Genomic DNA, 20575 nt, shown 5'->3' on the forward strand with positions numbered 1-20575 from the left:
TAGCTGCTATGCAGCGGTCAAACCAGCACCATGTGGGCAATTCTTTTTAGAACTTTTGCATAGTAATTAAAATCAGAGAAGAAATTGTGTTGTAGAATTAAGGTATGTATAAGTAGTGGAAAACAGATACAATACATGGCTTTAAACCATTCACAATTGTATTCCTTTTCTTTTCGGTTGTATATTTGTAAAAACAGTAAGATCCTGAGTCCTACCAGAGGCTCTTTGTGTGTTCATACTGTGGAAACACCTGCCTTCCTTGAGTGCAGTCAGCAGAGACGCCTCCTCTCACCTCCTGTCAGCCAACAGTGAATCACCTTGGCACCTTGCCACTCACGTGTGCCCTGCTTCCTGTGTGTTGAGTGGTTTGGCAGTGATAAACTTTAGGGCAGCTCTTTATGTCTGTGTCCTCTGGAGACCAGCTACTTTCCCAGAGAGGAGGCCCTCGGGGCTAGTGATTGAGTATGTGATTTGAAATAACTGTTCTAAAAGTCCCTTCCTGGGGTCAGTTGCTGGGGCGTCTTCGTCCTCAATTAGGGGAAAGTATGACTACGATTTGAAATAGAGTGTCTGACAGATCTGACTGGAATCAAGTATTTAATTGTTAACTTGCTCCTCTCAGTTAAAAATGCCTCAGTTTTCCATGCCCTCAAGGATTGATTTTTTTAGTTGAACTTCCTTAAGATCATTTTAAAATTTACAGAAAAACCAAGAAGTTAGTATGGAGTTCCTAAATCACCAAAACCAGTTCTCTGTTTCTTAAATTAATATTATGGGGTTTGGAGTCAACTTGGTTTTTTTGAAAGGCAGTTAGTGGTGGGGGCTGGGGAGAGAGTGAATGAGGGAGTATGCAGTCTTCATCTGCCGCTTCCCTGGCTTCGTGCGGAAGCCAGGAGCTTCATCTGGGTCTTGTACATGGCTGTAGGGCCCAAACCTTTCAAGGTGCAGTATTAGGGAACTGGATTGGACATGAAGCAGCGGGATCTGAAACCAGGCCACAAGTGGGGTGTCGGTGTTCCACGCAGTGGCTTAACCCACTCTGCCACAGCCCCAGTCCCTGATGTGGATTTTTAAAATTGTGTCATCCAGGGGGAGAATCAAGATGGCGGAATAGGGTAAGGACACATTTAAACGGACGGAGAAACATTTAATAGGATGAAGCAGAGAGGACATATTTCAGGAAATAGGAAAGGACAGAACAACAGCAGAGGGGTACCTGGAGACTGACAGACACAGGAAAGCAACGGACACAACGGTGTGGTGTTGCAGAGACTGATACTCCAGCACGGCGAACTGAACTCCACCAGCAACCAGGTGGGAAGGGACTTTCACTGGGAGCTTAGGAGCTCGGGAGGTGAACCCAGATAAAGACCTGTCCGTTCTACTGGTCAGTTTGGTTTGACCAGGAGCAGAGCAGCAGATCTCAGACGGGCAGTGCGAGAACAGAGGGGATTTCATAGCCCAGTCAGTCCCCTAGAGCTGAATTGGGTGCCATTTTGCATTAGGAGGAAAGGGAAAGGGAAGGTATTGAGCATGCGCTGAGCTGGGAGTGAACTCATTTCTGACTCAGTGAACTGCAATGGCGTAGTATCCTACGGCTTCCACCCAAGACAGGTCTGGGTAGCCCTCAGACCTGACGGCCAGCAGATCAAGAACTGTAGTGGTGGTACATCATGCGCCATTTTGTACACTGTGGCAATAGCTTTAGGACTGCAGGGGACAACAGTGAACTGCACATGTGCTGAGCCCGCGAGAACTTGCTGACGTCAGTGGGTTGCGCCGTCCCACAGGAAAATAATGCTGACTGTGACATCGTACGGGTCAAAATAGGTCCGTGTGGCACCCAGACCTAATGTCCAACAGGTTCCAGCAAGATCAGTGCCACCAACAACCTAATTATATAGGACACCTGGAGTCTGTAATCCTGGGACTTGCTGCAACCGGAAGTGGGAGAAAGGTTGCAGAGACAACAGTGCAGCCTCAGCACAGTAGCACAGGAGGTGGAGAGTGGTCAGCCAAGAGCTGGGCTGTGGGGACCACGGTGGAAATCTAACATAAGAACCCAGACCTGGAACTCGCTGGAGGTTGTGGCACAAGTGACTGCAAGCAAAGGGCTGTGTACCAATTGCAATAAGTAAAATCGAACTGTAGACCTGTGGGTGACACAGCTTAGAAATCTACCCCAAGGAGAAGACTCTGCTAACCAGAAGTATAATGATCAAGAGCAAAAGAAGAGACAAAAGCACAATGAATATTACTGAAAACTCCTCTGCAAAGGAGCAAAACCCTATGCCAACCTCAGAGTTAACTGAGGAAGACATCGAGAAAATGGGGGACACAGAATCCATAAGGCTCATTTTAAAGATTCTGATCAAAAATGAGAAGCTCATGCAAGAGTTCAAAGAATTTAAGGAAGCAATAAAGCAAATCAAGCTGGTATATCAGAAATTAAGAACACAGTAGAGCAAGTTAAAAGTACAGTGGATAGTCTCCAAAATAGAATGAAGCAAGCAGAAGAAAGAATCTCAGAATTGGCAGATATTTCCTGTCACCAGGGGGAAGCAAACAAAAAGCTGGAAGCAGAGCTGGAGCAGGCCAAAAAAAGTATTCAAGAATTGAAAGACACTATTAAGAGGCCAAATATAAGAGTTATGGGAGTCCCAGAAGGTGCAGAAGGAGAAGCTGAGTTTGCAAATGTATTTAATGAAATAATAAAGGAAATTTTCCCTAATCTAGAGAAAGAATTGGGAAACAAGATCCAGGAGGGGCACTGAACTCCCAACAGGCTTGATGAAAAGTGATTTTCTTTTTTTTTTTTTTTTAAAGATTTTATTATTTTTGGAAAGCCAGATATACAGAGAGGAGGAGAGACACAGAGGAAGATCTTCTGTCCGATGTTTCACTCCCCAAGTGAGCCGCAACGGGCCGGTGCGTGCCAATCCAAAGCCGGGAAGCTGGAACATCTTGCGGGTCTCCCACACGGGTGCAGGCTCCCAAAGCTTTGGGCCGTCCTCGACTGCTTTCCCAGGCCACAAGCAGGGAGCTGGAAGGGAAGTGGAGCTGCCAGGATTAAAACCGGTGCCCATATGAGATCCCAGGGCTTTCAAGGCGAGGACTTTAGCCGCTAGGCCACGCCACCGGGCCCTGAAAAGTGATTTTCACCACGACATATGATCATCAAGCTCTCTTCAGTTGAACATAAGGAAAAGATCCTTAAATGTGCACGTGAAAAAAATCAGTTGACATAAAGGAAAGCCAATTAAGCTCACAGGAGATCTCTCACAGGAAACTCTACAGGCAAGAAGAGAATGGAGTGACATATTCCAGATTCTAAAAGAAAAAAATTGTTGGACTAAGATAACATATTCAGCAAAGCTTTCTTTTGTCTTTGAAAATGAAATAAAATTCTTCCACAGTAAAAAAAAATAAATAAATAAAATAAAATTGTGTGATCCAAAAACTCTAGACTGGTGGGTGTTTGGGGTCAAGGGAGATGGCTGCTGGTCCAGGATAGGCATTTCTTGCCATCCTGAACTAACCACCTATTTATGAGAAGTAGTCTCTTGCTACACTTTAATAACTGTGAATCTTTTCTTCACACTGATGTTGACTGTGTCAGCAGACAGTGCAAAAACACACAGACTTGTTTGTGAAAACTGAACTCCTCTTTATCTAGGAACAAGCACAGTAAGTAAGAAATGTCATTATTAGGAATTAATCTGCAGCAAGTACTGAACAAAAGGCTGAGGAATGGGCCCAGTGTGATAGCGTAATGGTTAAGGTCTTTGCCTTGAACATGCCAGGATCCCATATGGGCTCCGATTCTAATCCTGGCAGTTCCACTTCCCATCCAGCTCCCTGCTTGTGGCCTGGGAAAGCAGTGGAGGATGGCCCAAAGCCTTGGGAGCCTGCACCTGCATGGGACCCTGCACTTGGAGGAAGATTCCTGGCTTCAGATCGGTGTAGCACTGGCCATTTTGGTCACTTGGGGAGTGAATCAATGGACAGAAATTGCCATCGTAAGTGGTGGTCAAAAATGGTTTGAACTGTGTTTAAGAAAAAGTGAGTACAGTCTTTGGTATAACCTGCAGTGTGTAGAAATAGGCTTTAAATCTTTGGGCTGGTTAGGTGAAAATAGGCTTATTTAATGGGCGGGGTTCTGTCCCGTGCGTGTGTAAATGAAGAGTAGAGCTGTTGGACAGTGCCGAAGTCCAGCTCCAGCTGAGTTCAGGGCTCGAGAAGGGTGCGTGGAGTCGGCGATAAGAAAGGACACAGACACTGTCATTTGGTGCCTTCTTACTTGAGCTCAGGAAGAAGCTGTCCTTTTCATTTACTTAGACACATCCAAGCCTCTGCACAATCATTTGATTTTTTTTATCTTTAACTTTAGAACTAAGCCAGCATGTACAGATGTTCAATTAATTTTTACTTTATGGTCAACCAGGTGCTCTTAAAGATAATTCTGTAAGTTACTATAATCCGTTTCTTTAAAGCAAACCGTTATTCATTCTTCAGAAGTAGGCATTAGGTGACAGCCAGAACTCCAAGGCCAAGGCACAGATGGTTACCTACTAATCAGTAAAATATTCCTACTACATTTTATTTTCACAACTTATCTATCACTTAATGGGAGAAATACATCAAAAGGGAAAAAAACATAAAGGTCTAAGACAAAAAGTTTCAAATATTAAATCCCCCTACAACTGCAGGCTCTACAACCTCATAAACAATCAAACAATAATCAAAAGTATGTCTCTATGATGTTAATAAAATCACCCTGTATTTCGTCTGGTTAAAAAATTATGAAAGCTGGGCTTGGCAGCGTGGCCTAGTGGCTAAGGTCCTCGCCTTGATCCCATATGGCCGCTGGTTCTAATCCCGGCAGCTCCACTTCCTCTCTATCTCTCCTCCTCTCAGTATATCTGACTTTGTAATAAAAATAAAATAAAATCTTAAAAAAAAATTATGAAAGCAGCTAAAACAGCTACATTTTCTATGCTCTAAAGAGTTGCAAGGACAGGCTACCTTTAAGGTCACAGTAACTATATTTTTTGCCATAGCAGTTTCCGCTCCTACTCCCATCACTTCCATTACTTTGGAAAATTCTTATCAAGCCCTTTCCCAGAAGGCATGCTATATGTCTGGGCCAGATTCTGAGGCAATGGTTAAGTACCCAATAAGATATTCAGAAATGGCACGGGCTTAATTGTACTCCTGTGTGTAAATTGTCAAAGACCCACTCACCAGGACATTATCAGAAACATTAACTCTCAAGTTCACATTGGTTGCAAAAACCATCTCACAAGGGCAAACTACAATGCCTCAATAGATTACAGAATTCTTAGTGGAGTGCTTGAGTGTCCATGCAAACGGGGTGAGACTGTGTCAAGGTGGTCAGAGAGACTCCGCTGGGCCTTGCCTAACAGCTGGAAGCTCCCCTGGGCCCTGCCAAAAGGGAGCTGTTCTCTTCACACCTTCGTGTCATCCACACCCACTGCACAGACTCCAGCAGGACAGGTCTTAGTACAGCCCTTGTGTTGCACCTGAGACCAGTGTGTCTCGTGTCTGACCCCTCTTCTGGTCCAGCCTGCCAAGAGGAACCCTGGAGGCAACAAGTGATGTCCCTGCCACCCAGGTGGGAAACGTGGATGTAGTGCTGGGCTCTTGCCCTTGGCCTGCCTGCCTTGCTGTTGTGTGCCTGTGAGGAGTGAACCAGCAGGATGAAGATCTCTGTGCACGCAGGCCTGTCTCTTTCTCTGCCTTTCAAATAAAACAAAACATTTTTAAAAGGAACAGTTTAAAGACATCCAAATGTTTGTTTTGTACCTCTAAGCAGCTGTGACCCATAGTCATGTTTGCCTTTCCGTGTCCTGCAGCTAGTCAGCAATCCCCAGAGCTCATCCTCGAGACAGTGGTGAAGGGGAGGATACGGTCCAGAGAGCTGCTGTAGTACGCAGCTTTTTGTCTCTAAGACTGGAATACTTGGGAAAGGTTATTTAATAAGAAACACTGTATGTTTAAGCTCGTAATCGTAGAGATTTTCAGTTCAAGACTGGAAAGAACCCTTGGAGTGTCGTCTGGGGAGGGAGCTGGGAGGCACAGGGCTAGCCAGGAAGCAGAGCCTGTCTGCCAAGCCCTGTGTGTCTGTTTATAGAACCGCCCTAACTTGAATGGGATTGGGAGAGGGCAGCTCCTGCCCAGAGAGCTTGCAACTTAATTCAGCCAGCTCACTGACCTTACAGCTCTGCCTTCAGACATCACAATGGATTAAGTCTCGCTGATTTAACCATTAATGTTAATATATTAACTATTAACGTAAGACTTAAATATCCTCATGAGTAGGAGAGCCAGATCCATTTTCCTTTACTTCCCTTTAAATTCTGTTTGGAAACTAAGTGGATGCCATGGCAACTTCAGACCTCATCAACCTCCGGTTTTCGGACTCCCTTGTGAAGTGGCAGGGAGGTGGGGTGACGAGAGACAGAGCTTCTGATCCTGCTGTTCTGGGTACCAGCCACTTGTGTTCTGTCTGTGAGCTCGCAGAGGGGAAAGCAGACCAAACATAGGCCAGTTCCTAACATTAGCATAGCAGTAGATGTAATTGTTGGTAAGAATGAATAAAAATGGAAGGCTAACTGTTCTCAAAATGAATGTCTTAGTTTTTATTTCAAACTGGTGCCTTTTTATTCTTGATTTTCACTAGTATCAACATGTAATATGTGTATTTTGATTTTTCACTGTTCATGATCATTTTCTAGTATTCCTAGTGTGAATTTTCACTTTATTGGTTCAATTCTAGAGATGGAAGAATCATTTATTGAAAGACAGCTAGTTTTGATGTTATTATTACTTAAGCTGTTATGAAAGAATTCCTTATTCCAGCCATTTCCTATAGTGAAAACTATTATGTACAGGGCACAGTGTGAATATGCCATGATTTGGAAGAAGGAAAATAAAAGGTTTAAGAAATAGAGCCAGGCCTGGCGCGGTGGCGTAGTGGTTAAAATCCTCGCATTGAACACGCCGGGATCCCAAATGGGCCCCGGTTCTTGTCCCTGCTGTTCTACTTCCCATCCAGCTCCCTGCTTGTGGCCTGGGAAAGCAGTCGAGGACGGCCCAAAGCCTTGGGACCCTGCACCCTCATAGGAGACCTGGAAGAAGCTCCTGGCTCCTGGCTTCGGATCAGTGCAACTCTGGCCGTTGTGGTCACTTGGGGAGTGAATCATCAGACAGAAGATCTTCCTCTGTGTCTCTCCTCCTGTCTGTATATCTGAATTTCCAATAAAAATAAAATCTTTTTTTTAAAAAGACCCTTTTATTGATTACAGGAAAAAACCTGTACGTTAAAATGTAGCTAATAAATTCATTTTATGGTAAATAGAAACTAAATCGTGTAAAATAGAGGGCAGGAGTTTTATATTCACTGTGGTTTGTGATTTGGTCTTTGAGAGTTGAAAGATGCAAGTTTGTGAAGGGAAGTGGGGGTTCCACTTGAGAGGCGGATGGGACTGGTGACGGAGAGGGAAGGGGGGTTTTACTTGAGAGGGGGATGGGACTGGTGACGGAGGAGAGGAGCAGTGTGGTGTGGGGCTTGTGGAGGTAGTCAGGACCCGTTGGCCGCCAGCCATCCCGGTGGCCCTGTGTTGTTTGTGTTGTTTCCATCTTTGGAAATCCACACTGATTCATAAATAAAGTAGAAGTGCAGTTGCTTTGCTAGAAAGCAGGGCTGAGACCCCTCAGCCCTACCTTGAAGTTCCTTTTCCTTTGCCCAGCCCTGCCCTTCCCTTCCTGTTGTTTCATTCTCAGAATCCCACAGACCTCACAGCCTGATGGCATGTCCAGGGCTTGGTAGGACATAGTGTGTGGCTACAGTTTTGTTACTTTTGGAACCTAAGAATAGGACCTGCCTGATTCATTGTCCTTTGCTAACACCGCTGTTACACTGTAGACAACCCAAGGCTTGTCACATTACGTATTTTTGATAAAACAGTCATGAGGAAAACCACAAATAAAAATCAGCAAGAATTACTGAGCCTAACATGTCAGCTGCCCTCTCGGGGCTGAAGGCGGGTAGTTAGAAACAAGGCCGTCAACAGTGGAGTGCAGGATAGATGCTGGAAAGCATGAAATAACAGCACGTCTTGGACACCACTGAAAGGCAATGCCGCCGTTAGCAGGGTTTGTGGTAATACGTGCAAGTGCTGCTGTTGTCAGCGCGTGGCTTGTGCGCCAAGAGGCCTCTAGTTAATTCTTGGTCACGTATTTTTTTTCACATTCTATTTTAATGTGTTCAAAGTTGGTGGAACTCTGCTTTCCAAATTATTTAACAGGTTTCAAAGTTACAGTAATCGTGAATCTGGTGGTGTTGCTATCAGAGTTGTGGATGTAGTGTTGCCTTTCAATTTCTCAGTCTTTGTAAGATGGGTCTGTCCATTGACATGGTTGATTTTTGTAGATAACTGAAAGTTAACCTCTGTACTCCTCCATTGTCTGTAGTGATAACATACTTTGAAGGTAAATGTCCTTTGAATCATAAAATTATTTTGTGTTTTAAATTTTTTTTTCAGTCTGATCTTGTGGATCAAAGCATATTTAATTTTATGCCAGAGGGGGAACATTCAGAGGTTTATAAAATACTCTCTACCCATCTGCTGGAAAGTGATTCATTAACCCCTGAATACTTAAAATGTAAGTAGTAGCTGCTAAGCAAAAGTAAAATACTCTATTTTGTAGCAAGCTCAAAGGGGATGGTGGTGAAAAGTCTTAAATAAAGTGACTTGCTACCCTCTAGATAAATAATCAATAAGCAAAAACATTCTTCCTTCAGAGAAAAGATGTTTATGCAAAGATGGAAACATGAGTTGAAGCAGAGGGAATTGCGTTAGAAGCCTGTTAAATCTGTTTGGCCGTAGAGAAGGGGGACCGTGCACAGGAAGAGACCAGAGGCAGCATTGTAAAGGCCAGATCACCCAGTAGACATGTGGAATAGAACTAGACTGGGGCAAAGAAAGGCTGTGATGATGGCCACAGAAGGAAGGGGAGTGTGGCAGTGTTGAGGGAAGGGAATCAGTAGAACTTGATTGTGGGCACAGGTGCCGAGTGGCTGAGATCACTGGGGAGAATCTAGGACAGAGATTTAGAACCTGTTGAGTTAAACGACAGAGTATGAGCTTGATGTAAGGGAGAAAAGTGCTTCAGCTGCCAAGTTAATCTGGTGCTGGCAATATTAGTCTGAAGTTAGTAGACAAAGTGTAACAATATAATGAGCACACCTGGCAGTTTCCTAGGTGCAGAGTGGTTTTTGACATAATGAAATGGCAACCCTGAGCACTTGGAGAGAGCTTCCTTATTAAATCAGTAGCAGGTCCTGAACACACATTATGTCTGGAACTGTGATGGGAGAAAGAATGACCAAAGCGACGTGATTTCTAACGTGGGGAATAAGTACACACGGAGCAAAGAGCAGGACAGCTGACTTGGGGAGTCAAGATGCATAGATTCAGGTATTTCCAGTTCAGGTTAGTAGGGGCAGGTCATTGGAAATGCCCTGAAAATAAATAGTGGCATGTAAGAATGTGGTGCCTTGAATAAAATGTTAGAATTGGGGTCAGAGATGCAGGGATAAATAAGCTTGTAAAGACTAGTCAGTTTAATAAAAAGGAAAGCAGAAAATTTTGTAAAACTCTGGGTGAAGATGGATTTGCAGAAGAGAGCGGTGGTCAGTAAGGTAGGGACAGAAGGCTACACTGGGGAAGGAGTTTTAGAAAGAGAAAGAATGAGGAAAAACTGCTAAAGGTGACAGTCCAAATGCTAATTAGCTTTAGAATAGTAATTGCTATGGAGGGGCTAGCCTGAGAGACCCCAGGTGAAGGGAAATGAGTCTGTGGAAACTGAGGCACATCATGAAAAGCTGCGGAGATCCGTGGGACCAAAGTACCATGAGCAACCCACCGCTTGGAAATCGATGAGCTGGAAGGCCGGAAAGGACCCCCAGAGGAGAAGGTGTGGGAGCTGAAGGGCCGCACAGCAGCGTGAAGTGTCATGGCCCGGTGCTGGGAAGGACTGGGTGATGTGATGGAGGAATTCTGGAGCTGGGAGGACGCGGGGGAAGGACAGGCACTCTCATAGAGGACTGATGAAGGGCGATAGTGCCTGTAAACCTAGCTTCACTAGCCTTTATTTTGTGTGACATTTGTCTGTTGTCACAACACAAGATGACTTCAAAAATCTCTCATTTCAGCAAAAAATCAGTTAGAATTCTGTTGTCATATGCTTCGAGGAACAATAGACCCCAAGGAGCCATCTACCTATGAGTATGTGAGATTCATAGGAAACTTCAAATCATTAAGTAGTGGTGAGTTAAAATCATGCTGTTCCCATGTGTTTTGACTTTGTGTTTCTTTTCTGAGCTCTTAAAAACGAGGAGTTTTGGATATTGGTAACAACTGGGTTGATCCTGTGCCTCCTTGCTGTTGCAGTGTCCACCTCAGCACACAATGGCCTTGAAGGAACTATACAGCACACACATCGGCCTTCCTATGAGGAGAGAATTTGTTTCGTAGCTACCGTGAGGCTGGCTACCCCACAGTTCATCAAGGTACCCAAAGAGTTTCAGTCTGTATTATGACAGCTGTCTTTATGTAAATCTGTGTCGTCTCCAGAATGACTGCAACTTGCTACAAACATTAAAGACTGAATCATTAAGTATGCATAATCATGATTTTTTGAAACATGAATTATCAAGACATTTGGATTATGTAGCTAATTTCCTGGTGTAAATCTTTTGCAGTTAACCAATGGTTTTATGTCACTGTTGACCTGCTTTTTGTACAGTTTCCCCTGTCTTCGTTACAATAGAAAATCTAAAGTAACCTTGTTCGTTTTAATTTTTTAAACATTGTTTTCCAGATTTCTTTTTGAAATGTAAAAACAAATTTTAACTGAACATAATTTACCTTTTCAGTTGTTCTTATTTGCTGGGCCTAACAAGCAGATGATTCGTAGGTTAGTGGGAAAGTGAAATAGTGTCTGGGAATAAGCCAGTTAAGACTTGGACTTTAGGGAGACATTGCAGCATAGGATCGGGAGCTTGTGTGGAAGGTCCTCAGCCAGCCTTCTGTGCTTGTTTTGATCTTAGGAAGTGGTGACAGTGGCTACTCAACAGACATTATCTCACGGAGTTCTTTCAGCGCCCCTAAGTGAGACACTGCCATGATCCCTGCTTTATACATAAAGGAACTGAGACTTAGAGATGTTCAGTTCCTTTCCTAAGGTTACTTCCCTGGAGTCTCAGGTATTAATTGAAAAAACTGATTCTAATTCTTTTTTTCTCTAAGCCCCGACCCCTAACAGTGCATTATCCTGAAGAAAAGTATGAAAGATACAGGCAGGTAGTGCATTGTTGGCTGTGATTGGTGTGTGACTTTCGCGTATAGAGAGGTAGAAAGAGTAGAGAGAAGGCTAGGTGAATCAGAGGAGACGTGCAAGCTGTTTCCCTTTAATTCTGCATGCTGATGAGATTTTAACAGTGGGAACCGCTGAGGGTTTTTTTTTTTTTTTTAAAGATTTATTCATTTTATTACAGCCAGATACACAGAGAGGAGGAGAGACAGAGAGGAAGATCTTCCCTCTGATGATTCACTCCCCAAGTGAGCCGCAACGGGCCAATGCGGGCCAATGCGCGCCGATCCGAAGCCGGGAACCTGGAACCTCTTCCAGGTCTCCCACGCGGGTGCAGGGTCCCAAAGCTTTGGGCCGTCCTCGACTGCTTTCCCAGGCCACAAGCAGGGAGCTGGATGGGAAGTGGAGCTGCCGGGATTAGAACCTCCGGCGCCCATATGGGATCCTGGGGCTTTCAAGGCGAGGACTTTAGCCGCTAGGCCATGACGCCGGGCCCCTGCTGAGGGGTTTTAAGTAGGGTAGTTAGAACGTATTCTCAAAGTAGGTGTGATCCAGAGTGTATCACGTATTCAACCTCAGGGAGCTTGGTGAGATGCCTTAACAAGAATGAGTTAATGATGGTGGGGTGTGACCTGCGGCACTGAAACTTGATGAGATGGTGTTCATTTCTTAGAATACTTTGAAATAAAATGTGAAGGATTTGACACTTAGTGAAAAGAATGAAAGAGAATGTTCTGTCCTGGGACCATTCGGACACTCTGCAGGAGCGAGCCCTTCAGTGAGATGCAGAGTGTGTATGACTGGGGGAAGAGCCGGTGCGTTCTCTGCAGGATGTGTGGGGCCATCCAGGAATATAGCTGAGGGGCTGCGGTGAGCAGTGGGGTTGTAGCGGTGCGCATTGTGGGCGATAAGCCGTGACAAGTACTCACCAGAAGCCTGTGTCTGCTTGCTGGGCTCGTTCCTGCTGTATTGTAAGGTATCTGCTAATGGTTAAGGTGCTTCTGTGGGAACTGTACTTTTATAAATCTTAATAATCTATTCATAGGAAATGTGCACTGTTGAAGAACCCAATGAAGAATTCACATCCAGGCATAGTTTAGAATGGAAATTCCTCTTTCTAGATCACAGGTAACTCCATTTTTAAATTTCGTAGAAAGTTAGTAGCCAAACTTTTTCTCATCTGGAATTTTAAATCTGTTATACTTTTTTTGAAGAAAAAAAAAGTAATGCCGCCTCAAATTCATTTCTAGTTGGAGCATTACTCATTACACAAAGAAGTGTAATACTGGTTGTTGTATGTGTCATTTAGGGCACTGCCCATAATCGGATACCCCAAGAAATGTAATCCGGTTGTTGTATGTGTCGTTTAGGGCACCGCCCGTAATAGGATACACCAGGAAGTGTAATTTGGTTGTGTGTGTCGTTTAGGGCACTGTCCATAATAGGATACACCAAGAAGTGTAATCTGGTTGTATGTGTTGTTTAGGGCACCGCCCATAATCGGATACCTGCCCTTTGAAGTTTTGGGAACATCAGGCTATGATTACTATCACGTGGACGACCTAGAAAACTTGGCGAAATGTCACGAGCACTGTGAGTAGACTTCAGTACATCTGGCTTTACTTTTTAAACAGAGATCCTTTCCTTTTAGTGGAAAGAGCCAAATACAGATTTAAAACCATTTTTGTATTTTTGAAATGTGCTGGGAGACTCTGTGTGTGTATAATACATCTGATAGGAGTGATGTTTCCATGCGCTTGCTGCTGCTTTCTGCATTTCAATCTAGTAGGTCTTGTTTTATAGCAGCTAGTTCTGCACCTGCATAGGAGCACGAGAATCCTTTTCCAGTTGCAGTACCGTATCACTCCACTGGAAAACTACTTCATGAATTTGTTTCCAGGTGTGTGTGTCTTCCTACGTGCTAGCTGTGTGTCTGGCAAATCTGAAGTGTTCAGTGTTATCTGCCACTGCTGTTGTTGCTAGCAGCAGGAGTATGGTTATCTTATTATGCCAGACACTTTTCTTTCTTTTTGAAGATTTATTTATTTTTACTTAAAAGGCAGATTTTAGAGATAAGGGGAAGGGAGAGACAGAATGTGTTAGACAGACAGACAGACAAACTTCTGTCCACTGGTTCACTCTTCAGATGGCCACACCAGCCACAACAGAGCTCATTCGAAGCTGGGAGCCACAGCTTCTTCCAGATTTGCCACATGAGTGCAGGATCCCAAGGCTTTAGACCATCCTCTGCTGTTGTCTCAGGCCACAGCAGGGAGCTGGCTCAGAATGGAGCAGCTCGGATGAACTGGTGCCCGTATGGGATGCTCACGCCACAAGCTAAGGATGAGCACGCTGTGCCATTGGCGCTGGCCATAGTGTCCCCTCCGTTTTTCATCACCTCACTTCTAGTAGATGCTGTCACTGTTGCCATAGAAGGCTGCGTAGTTGACTCAGCCCCCAGCTTCCTCGGGGCAGGCAGTACTAACGTGCTAACCTACCTTCTTACCATGTGCGTCTCATTCTTTGGAGCATTGTCACAGTGAGGGATTGTACTTCTCTTGTTCTCTCCCTACATCTGCCCTCTTGGATGTTCGTTAAAGCTTACCTAGATACTTTAGGCCTTGATGGGATCTTAGGCTTCTCTATAAACTGTATGAAAGTAAGCATGCTACATGTTAACAGCATCAACTGTTGGGAAGATTGCAGAGTAAAGTCCTTTCAGCATAAGAGAAACCATTCACTCCCTGCAATGATATCATGAAGCACCATGATGAAGTGAGACTGTTAACTAACTGGATGACTTTGAACAGCAATGCTGCGTTTGTAGATCTTGATTTCCTCATTAGAGACAGAAAAGAGAGATGCTGACCAGTGTTTCCTAAGAGCTATTTGCCTGGATGCCAGTCTGTTCAAAAGAGGGGTTATAGTTCCGGAAGCCTAGAAAACACGTCCCAATCCCCTCATAGAATACCTGTGACTCAAGTCTCGAGAAGGTTCAAGAAATATGATTTATCAAAAAATTCCTCAAATTTAATCATAATTTTTTTTGTTAAACACCTGTTAAAAGACTTCAATACATATAGAGTTAGATTTTGCAAAATGCTATATGTAACAGTTATGTGGCCAATAAACTTATTCTGTTTTGATGAAGATTTAAAATTAAATGTGTTCAAGCTGCAGCAGCTGGCAGAGCCTGTGTGGAGGAAAGCCCCAGGGGAGACTTCGCACTGCTGTCCCTGTCTCGCACTCGGAGTCAGCGGGCTTCCGGAGTGTGTGCAGGGCCAGCAGGGAACATCAGGAATGATGGCTGCAAGTTGGGCCACGTCAGAGAACTAACAGTGGCTTAACATGTTACTAACATGTTCTTGTAACTGACAGGTTTGGTTTTGAAAGCCAGAAAAAGAATTGTGTGTTTAGATTTAGATGTAAATGTTAGATTTTGGTTAAAAGCAAATTCTTCATAACTCAAGATATGGACCAGAGAAAAATTTTAATTTTTGTTCCTTTTCTTTTTAGTAATGCAGTATGGGAAAGGCAAATCATGTTATTACAGGTTCCTGACCAAAGGGCAGCAGTGGATTTGGCTGCAAACTCATTATTATATCACTTACCACCAGTGGAATTCAAGGCCAGAGTTTATTGTTTGTACTCACACTGTAGTAAGGTAATTGTTCTAAATTACAGTAACATATTATAATGATTTGGGCGATGTAATTCTTATGCATGGCTTGTTAATGAACTACAAAGTGATCCTGCGCGGTTTTAGTATATTCTTTTAATACATTATTAAAATGTTTATAGCATCATACAGAAATATAATACAGACATTATAATAGATGTATTTTTGCCATTAAATTTTGTGCCTTCCAGCAGAAGCTGTAACTCATTGATTTTCCCAAGCAAATCATGTAAAGGGAAAACTGAAGGAGAGCCACACACTTTCTGTGGTCTGATTCTCCTGATTCCTGGGCAGCTGTGGGTCATTGCAGTGGCATGTCAAGCATGGCATAGCTGGAAAACTGCAGCTGGAGTTGGGACGCTACACTATGGATCCGTTTTAATTTGTGTACCATATAGAAAATAGTCTGAATTAGGGAAAGCAGGTGAGGCAGATGCCAGATGCCAGATGGTTGGCAGCTCTGCAGTGTTTTAAATGAGTGATCAGACACTAACATTTCAACCTTTATCCATTTGTAGTTACGCAGAAGTTAGGGCTGAGAGAAGACGAGAACTTGGCATTGAAGAATCTCTGCCAGAGACAGCTGCTGACAAAGTAGGTTTCTTATGTATTTTTAAAAAATACTTGTTTTCTTCCTAATAAAAGATGAGACTTAACAACTGATAAGAAAATTAATTTTCACATCTCACTTGTTACAGGAAGATTAATCGTATCCATTCATTTTTAGTTTTAGTTAAAATCTGTTTCTAAAAAAATTGGAGATTCTGACATTTAGCAGTGATTGAGTGAGAGATGGGTGGGTGGGAGACTTCACTGTCCCCCACTAAGGTGTTGTAGAGTACTTGATAAAGCCACTGCTGCAATACCAGCATGCCACGTGGGGCCACTCCATCTCTAATCCAGCTCCTTTGTAAAGCGCCCAGGAAAGCAGTGGAAGGTGGCCCAAGTAGTTGGGCCCCTGGAGCCTCCTGGGGGGTTTGGAAGAAGCCCCTGGCTCACGGCTCGTCTGGACCAGCCCAGGATGTCATGGCCATGTGTGCAGTGAACCAGCAGATGGACAGTCTCTGCCTCCCTCTTCCCACACCCCCCACTATCTCTTCCTCTCCCCTTAACTTTCTGCCTTTCAAATGAATAAAATCATTTTTTAAAAAGCAAGCTTTCAAAAAATGGAAAATTTAATTAAGAAGTTTACTTTGGCGAAAATATTTTTTAAATCTCTGCATAATTTTTTTATAATAACCATTTTCCATGAACTTTTAGAAGACTCTCTTGTATTTGTTTTCAAACTTGCACTTGTTAATTACCTGTCATGCTAGACTCTGCACATTCTTTCTATGAGTTATGAATTATCACTTAGACATCATGTCAGGTCGGTGCCTCTCTGCTTTGAAACACTGCAGCCGAGGCTCCCGGGGGCTCGAGAATGAGCCTCTCCTGAGGACGCGGAGCTGGGAAGCTGGAGCCACAAGTGTGGTGTTATCAGGCGCAAGTACAGTGTGTTAGCTATTTAGTATGGTATATAATGAATTACTCCACCGCCTAATGATTAAAACAGCATGTCTGTTATTTCGCAGTTTATGTAAGTCAAGCATGGTTTAGCTGGACCCTCCCTCTGCATGATGGTCTGATTGCATCTCACTCAGTGGGGGTTGGCGTGGGTCAGCCCTCACCAACACTTGGACTGGGGGGCTTGGTCCCGTGCTGGTTGAAGGCCACAGGACATCCTCAGGTGACCCTTTTTATCTCAACAAGCCTGTAGGAAGATCCAAAGGGAGAAAATGCCAGCAAGGTGGAAGGCACAGTCTTTTGTTTCCTAACCGTGGATGAGACATCCTTCCGTGCTGGAAGCCCGTGACTAGGTACAGGTGGTACTCTAGGAGTACCAGGAGGACGGCAGGAGTTAACTCCCACAAGTATTTTTAACTTAGAGGAAACACGTACAATAAAAAGAATCAAGAATCTGGGTCTAAAAGTAGGTTAGTGTGCCAGGTGACAGTATGCAGGGTATCCAGTTAGCCACTTACTCATCAAACCTTATTTATTTTTTAAGATTTATGTATTTTTATTGGAAAGGCAGATTTTATAGAGAGTAGGAGAGACAAAAAGATCTTCTATTTGCTGGTTCACTGTCCAAATGACTGCATCAGCCAGAGCTGTGCCAGTCCAAAGCCAGGAGCCAGGAACTTCATCCAGGTCTCCCATGCAGGTGCAGGATTCCAAAGCTTTAGGCCATCCTCTACTGCTTTCTCAGGCTGTAAGCAGGGAGTTAGATGGGAAGTGGAGCAGCTGGAACATGAACCCACATCCTTGTGAGGTCCTGGGCTTGCAAGGTGAGGATTTAGCCCCTGAGCCATTGCACTGGGCCCTCAGCAGGCCTTACAGGCTGTGTGCCAGGCTTGGCTCCACCCGCTGAGGGTTCAGCCTGAAGTATGCAGACTCTGGCTTTATGGATCCAACATGGAATAACTGTTAGAGGCAGAGGACCCAGTGTGTATGAGCAAAGGAAGTCGTTTCCTGGAAAGGAACAGTGCTAGGCTCGGGGTTCTTTGATGGTGGCCATTATAGAAACAAAAGTCATGCAGATTGTTCATCCTGGGTTGTTTTTTTTCCCCCATCCTAGTAAATACAGTTATAAATACTTCAGTTCTACTTCCTCACTCTGTTTACAGTGTGACTGTCCTTAAGCTTAGGGAAGGAGTTTGAGAAATTTTAAAGAAATTTTCATGTGTAGTATTTTCTTACTGAGGGAATCAGGTATAGACAGGAGAGAGGTTGAGCAAGGACTAAGCCTTGGGCCTAGAGGTGAGGGAGACAAGGAAGAACCGGCCACTGAGGAGTCGGGGGAGTTGGCAAGACAGGAGTGAAAGCAGAAGGCAAGAGACGTGTCCCTGAGCAGAGTGGTCAGCTGATGGGGTGGTGGTGTCGTGGGACTGGGAGGACGCTTACAAAGGGCTTCACAGAAGACTGCAAAGGAGTAGGAGCGGTGATGCTGCTGTAACAAGTGCCCAAGTACCTGCGTGAGTATGTCCCTACCTTCATTTATTTTGCTGCATAGTATGATAATCACATGTATCATTTTTTGAGAATTGCCATACTGTTTACATAGTGTGTGCAATTTTTACGTTCCCACTACCATCCTTGCCTACGCTGGTGGTTATTTTCTGTTGCTTGATAACAGTCATCAAAGCGAATGTGAGGTGGTGTGTGTCATTGTGGCTTTGGTTTGTGCTTCCTTAATAATTAGTTAGGTTGAACAGCTTTTTGTGTACCGTCACATGTGTGTGTCTTCTTTAGGAAATTTTGTATTTCATGTTTTGTTCACTATTTAACTGGGTGTTTGTTTTGTTTTGTTTGCTTTTCATTGTTAAATTGTACAAATCTTTATATTCCTATATATTAACTTATGATCAAATACATGATTTGCAAATATCCCTTCCCTTTCTGTGAATTACCTTTTCCTTCTGTTGATAGAATTTTAAACACGAAGTCCTTAATTTTGATGAAGTCCTATTTATTGGCAAATCCACTGTCAGTTTTCTCTTGTTATCTTCTGTCAGTTTTATGGTTTTATCTGTTGAGTTTAGTTCTTTGATCCATTTTGAGTTCATTTGTATGTATGGTGTAAGACAGAGCTCAATTTCATTCTTTTGCTTTGATAATGGAGAAGGACACTAAAACATTGCCTATAAAAATAAATGTTCATTTCCTCCCTAAGGTAGACATAGGTCCTTTTGCCTTATTACAGATAAAATTTTAATTTTCCTGTTCCCATTCGCAAGCTATGTATCTGATGGAAGATCTGTACGCAGCATCATAAGCAGCTCCTTCTTGTGCTGTCCCCTAGAGCCAAGATTCTGGTTCCGATAACCGTATAAACACGGTCAGTCTCAAGGAGGCACTGGAAAGGTTTGACCACAGCCCGACCCCTTCTGCTTCCTCCCGGAGTTCAAGAAAATCATCGCACACGGCTGTTTCAGACCCTTCCTGTGAGTACCGCACGAGCGCAGGCTTCCTGGAGAATGATGCTCCGTGGCTGGTCGCTGCTCCAGCATCTTCTACAGATGCTTCTTAAACGTTATAGGTTGTCACATGTATTTGCCTTTCCAGTGAAGCTCCTGGGATCCCAGGTGTGAAGAGCGCATTGCTCACCTGTGCATGAATTACGCTGAAGCTGTCTAATAATGGGCACCAGTGCTGTTGGGAAGCTGCTTGAATCATTCCCTCAGAAAGCAAAGCTTTTTTTTTTTAGGATGTGTTTATTTATTTATTTGTTTGTTTATTTTTGGAAAGGCAGATTTACAGAGAGAAGGAAAGATAGAGAAGGTATTTTTCATCCACTGGTGCATGTCCCAGTTGGCTGCAATGGCTGGAACTGAGCCAGTCTGAAGCCAGGTGTCAAGAGCCTCCTCCAGGTCTCACACATGGGTGCAGGGTCCCAAAAACCTGACCCATCCTCTGCTGCTTTCTCATACCATCAGCAGAAAGTTGGATGGGAAGTGGAACAACCAGGACAGGAACCGGAGGCCATATGGAATCCAGGCACTTGCAATGGAGCCATTGCTCTGGGCCCCAAAACTTCTTTTTTCACTGAAGAGCCAGTAAGCAAGCTGTCTTTGTTTTTTGAAACAAAACTTTCTTGAAACTTGTTGATGTCCTGTGTTTAGGAAGGCTTACATTGTGGTCAGCCACCCGTGTCCGCAGGTTCTGTGTCTGCTCGGCAGGTTGAGCCAGCCTCAGGTCAGGGATGTCTGGGAAGGGAATGTCTGTGCTCACCTGCACAGGTGTTGCTCCTCGTTACCGGCTGAGCCGTGTGCAGCACTGTGCCCCTAGACTTCCCACTGCCTCAGGTACCACCTGCGATCCAGGGGCCACTGCAGCTGTACCTGGAAGGCTGTGTGCAGGTGCTACACCCAAACATGCCATTTCATAGAGGGGCCTGAAGCCCCCATGGATTCAGGTGTCTGCAGGGATTTCAGAGCTAAGCCCCTGAGGATGCTAAGGGATGATCGTGGTAGTTATTTTTATATAGAAAGTCTTCCTATTTCAGATTTTTTTTCCTTAAGAAAGAATTAGCAATGAATTGTCATTCACCTTGTGAATGCTTTAGAAAAACTACTTAAAAAGCCATCTGTATTCCCTGAAACATTGTGACATTAATCTTTGGCAAGCTGCACTTTATAAAGTCCTACTACTGTTTTGTTTTGGTGACTGATTTTAGCAACCCCAACGAAGATCCCCGCAGGCGGCAGCACTCCTCCCCGGCAGCGTGTGCCAGGCCACGAGAAGGCGGCCCGGGGCAGGCCGTCCTTCAGCAGCCAGGTGAGCTCTCGCAGGAGCGGCCTTCTGTGAGAGGCCTGGCAGCACGCAGAGAAAGGTCCAATAGCTGTTGGCATCCCACTCACAGTTGTGTGTGTGTGAGTGTGTGTGTGTGGGGGGGAGCGTGTGAGAAGAGGTTTTCCTGCAAATCAGTCTTTCCAGTTATTTTCGAATAAAACA

The 20575-nt window shown here is 44.2% G+C and overlaps 1 protein-coding gene across 1 annotated transcript in view; it reads left to right on the plus strand.

Moving 5' to 3' along the window:
• Window positions 1-20575, plus strand: part of CLOCK (clock circadian regulator) — a gene marked incomplete at its 5' end in the record, with an annotated part of 45608 nt that overhangs the window by 14817 nt on the left and 10216 nt on the right. The window contains 9 exons of the mRNA XM_058666661.1: window positions 8568-8688; window positions 10241-10354; window positions 10479-10597; window positions 12446-12528; window positions 12887-12993; window positions 14917-15064; window positions 15598-15673; window positions 18924-19065; window positions 20298-20398. Coding sequence (XP_058522644.1) covers window positions 8568-8688; window positions 10241-10354; window positions 10479-10597; window positions 12446-12528; window positions 12887-12993; window positions 14917-15064; window positions 15598-15673; window positions 18924-19065; window positions 20298-20398 — 1011 coding nt within the window. The remainder of the gene's footprint in view (window positions 1-8567; window positions 8689-10240; window positions 10355-10478; window positions 10598-12445; window positions 12529-12886; window positions 12994-14916; window positions 15065-15597; window positions 15674-18923; window positions 19066-20297; window positions 20399-20575) is intronic.

The sequence above is a fragment of the Ochotona princeps genome, chromosome 7 (assembly GCF_030435755.1).
Source record: "Ochotona princeps isolate mOchPri1 chromosome 7, mOchPri1.hap1, whole genome shotgun sequence".
NCBI classification, from domain to species: Eukaryota; Metazoa; Chordata; class Mammalia; order Lagomorpha; family Ochotonidae; genus Ochotona; species Ochotona princeps.